The sequence below is a fragment of the Somniosus microcephalus genome, chromosome 7, assembly GCF_052327205.1.
Source record: "Somniosus microcephalus isolate GS21.2 chromosome 7, FLI_Smic_1.0, whole genome shotgun sequence".
Classification (NCBI taxonomy): domain Eukaryota; kingdom Metazoa; phylum Chordata; class Chondrichthyes; order Squaliformes; family Somniosidae; genus Somniosus; species Somniosus microcephalus.
In genome coordinates this window covers 27899874-27903414 of record NC_140993.1, presented here as the reverse complement: position 1 = coordinate 27903414, position 3541 = coordinate 27899874, and the positions used below count along the sequence as shown (strand labels likewise).

The window sequence follows — 3541 nt, the reverse complement described above, 5'->3', positions numbered from 1 at the left end:
GGAGGGAGTGAGAGAGGGAGGGAGGGGAGGGAGAGAGGGAGGGAGAGAGGGAGTGAGAGAGGGAGTGAGAGAGGGAGTGAGAGAGGGAGGGAGAGAGGGAAGGAGAGAGGGAAGGAGAGAGGGAAGGAGAGGGAGGGAGAGAGGGAGGGAGAGAGGGAGGGAGAGAGGAAGGAGAGAGGGAAGGAGAGAGGGAAGGAGAGAGGGAAGGAGAGGAGAGAGGAGGGAGGGAGGGGGAGAGAGGGAGGGAGAGAGGGAGGGAGGGAGGGAGGGAGGGAGGGAGGGAGTGAGGGAGTGAGAGAGGAGAGAGGGAGGGAGAGAGGGAGAGAGGGAGGGAGAGAGGGAGGGAGAGAGGGAGGGAGAGAGGGAGGGAGAGAGGGAGAGAGGGAGGGAGAGAGGGAGGGAGGGAGGGAGGGAGGGAGGGAGGGAGAGAGGGAGAGAGGGAGAGAGGGAGGGAGGGGAGAGAGGGAGTGAGAGAGGGAGGGAGTGAGAGAGGGAGGGAGGGAGGGAGTGAGGGAGTGAGAGAGGGAGGGAGAGAGGGAGTGAGAGAGGAGGGAGGGAGTGAGAGAGGGAGGGAGAGAGGGAGGGAGTGAGAGAGGGAGGGAGAGAGGGAGGGAGAGAGGGAGGGAGAGAGGGAGGGAGAGGGAGGGAGAGAGGGAGTGAGAGAGGGAGGGAGGGAGTGAGAGAGGGAGGGAGAGAGGGAGTGAGAGAGGGAGTGAGAGAGGGAGTGAGAGAGGGAGGGAGGGAGGGAGGGAGGGAGTTAAAAAGACAGAAACAACCAACGCAGAAACACAACCCAGTAAGCTGCACAACACCAAAAATCATACAGATGGGCCAAAAACAGCACGGAAAAATACCAGAAAGCAATTAGCAATGAATCAACTCAAGCTCTATTGGACACCTTTCTGGATAACATATACACTCACAATAAAAGAAGGCATAAACCGGGCAGTGAATAACCTAAACAATATTTTTGATAATTTGGCAACAAGGTCAAACTTGAAAGCTCGCAAGAACAAACCCAACAGACCCTAATTGACAAACACGTTCATCAAAACAAAAGCAAAATCTACGCATGCTTTATAGATTTCCAGAAGGCTTTCGATTCCATCTGGCACGACGGTTTATTCCTGAAACTTATCGAAAGCGGGGTAGGGGGAAAAACATATGATGTAATTAAATCAATGTATACAAACAACAAATGTGCAGTTAAAATTGGAGACAAACAAACAAAATACTTCCCACAGGGGCGGGGGTGACGCAGGGCTCGCCCATCTCACCGACACGCTTTAATATTTACATAAATGAATTGGCAAAACTACTTGAACAATCTACAGCACCCGGCCTCACCCTATATGAATCCAAGGTTAAATTCCTCCTCTGTGCAGATGACCTGGTTCTGCTGTCACCAACTAAGGAGGGTCTACAGCAGAACCTGGATCTGCTGGAGTCGTTCTGCCAGACCTGGGCCCTGACAATAAATCCCCAAAAAAACAAAGTCCTTGTGTTCCAGCAAAGATCCAGACATCAGGGACCCAAAATAAATTTTACACTAGGAACAACCAAAATTGATCAAACCACTAACTACACATACTTGGGCTTAAAAATCAGTTCTACGGGAAATTTTCATCTGGCTGTGAATGAACTGAAAGAGAAAGCAAGAAGGGCTTTCTATGCCATTAAAAAATCAATCCAAATAGAAATCCCAATTAGCATTTGGCTCAAAATTTTCAAATCAGTAATTGAACCAATTGCACTCTATGGCAGTGAGTTGTGGGGACCGCTAACACAACAAGAATTTGCAAAATGGGACAAACATCCAATTGAGATCCTACATGCAGAATTCTGTAAAAGTATCCTCTGGACTCAAAGGAAAACTGTAAACAATGCATGCAGGGCAGAACTAGGCCAATATCCATTAATAATCACTATCCAAAAAAGAGCCACCAAATTTTGGAAACACCTAGAAATGAGCAACCCCCAATGCTATCATTACGAAGCCCTGAAATGCCAAGAGAGGACCATAAAGAAGAATACCCTCAGTCAACTAGTCCTGGGACTCAGTGAAGTAACTACTAACACTACTAACAATAACCAGCCCCAGGACAGTGACAGCGTAACACAAAGAATTCGACCCAACACAATCATCGCTAAGCAAAAGGAAAAATATCTGTCATATTGGGCAGAAACAACAAAAACCCAAAGCAAACTCAAATGCTACTTGGCCCTAAACAGACAATACAACATGGCTGATTACCTGACCAGGGTAAAGCATAGCAAACTGAGAAAAACCTGGACAATGTACAGACTTAGTGAACATAGCCTGGCGATCGAAAAAGGTAGACACAGGCAGACCCGGCTACCAAGAGAGGACAGGATATGCTCTCACTGCAGTCAGGGAGTGGTGGAGACAGAGATGCACTTCCTCACAGCTTGTAGAAAATATCAGGGCATAAGGGAGAATTTCTACCCAAAATTCACAAAAATATGCCCGGAATTCAGAAATTTGAATGACGACCAAAAACTCCCATACCTACTAGGGGAAGAGAGAAATTGTGTAACCTTAGCGGCACACTACGTTACAGCTTGCCATAAACAGAGGGACAACCACTAAATATAAGAGTATATACAAATTATATGAATGTATATTTATACACTCAGGGATATATCTGTTTGTACACTGTATGGATAGATCTGTATTTTTGTGTACAACCATGAATGTTTTTCGATGCTTTGGCAACATAAGATGTACCTTGTCATGCCAATAAAGCGATTTGAATTGAATTGAATTGAGTGAGAGAGGGAGGGAGTGAGTGGGAGAGAGGGAGGGAGTGAGTGATTAAGGGAGGTAGTGAGTGAGCACTGCCGGCCCATCTCTCCCTCGGCAGCTGTCGGCCGCCGGTCAGAGGGTCACAAAGAGCGGCGCTGTCCGGGGAGATGTCCCTGGCTGGAGGACGGCTCTGGAGCTCAGACTGTCCCGGGCACCGAGTGATGGGCTGGGGCAGTCCGCGAGGGTCTGGTGCGGGTTTTTGCAGCGACAGCGGGGGATCCGCCGAGAGATGCATCTTATTTTCAGAGGCCAATAACCCAGTGACATCCCCCCGCCCCCCGGACACGGGCACAGCCACAGTGTTCCTGTGTTCCCAGCATTGCTCCTTACTTGGCGCTGCGGACTCTCCCGGCTGGTGCCAGCGGCTTGTGGCACGGCAGATCGGGGTTCCAGAATCGCCCGGTGGCCTCCAAGGACAGGCAGGACAGCAAGAGAACAGCCCGGAAAAGCTCCCCGCCCGGAGACGCCATAATATACGTGATAGAGAGAGAGAAAGAGAGAAAGGGTCACATGAGAATCAGCTGGTTGGCAGCAGAAATAAACTTGGAGAGCTGCTGGCCCAGGGATCAGGGGGATGAGGCTTCTGGTGACTTGAAAATTAAGTAAGGTAGAATCATAGAATGAAACAGCAAAGAAGGAGGCCATTCAGCCCATCGCGTCTGTGCTGGCTCTTTGGTAGAAAGTCCTGCCTGTCCTTAGGAGCAGTCTGGTGAA

At 49.5% G+C, this 3541-nt stretch overlaps 1 protein-coding gene across 3 annotated transcripts in view; it reads right to left on the bottom strand.

Moving 5' to 3' along the window:
- Positions 1-3336, bottom strand: part of LOC147114575 (cathepsin Z-like) — a 92849-nt gene extending 89513 nt beyond the window's left edge. For all 3 annotated transcript variants that reach the window (XM_085992346.1, XM_085992345.1, XM_085992347.1), the window contains exon 1: positions 3158-3336. In XM_085992346.1, the coding sequence (XP_085848472.1) occupies positions 3158-3297 (140 nt within the window). In that variant the 5' untranslated portion in view covers positions 3298-3336. The remainder of the gene's footprint in view (positions 1-3157) is intronic.
- Between the last annotated feature and the right edge of the window lie 205 nt (positions 3337-3541).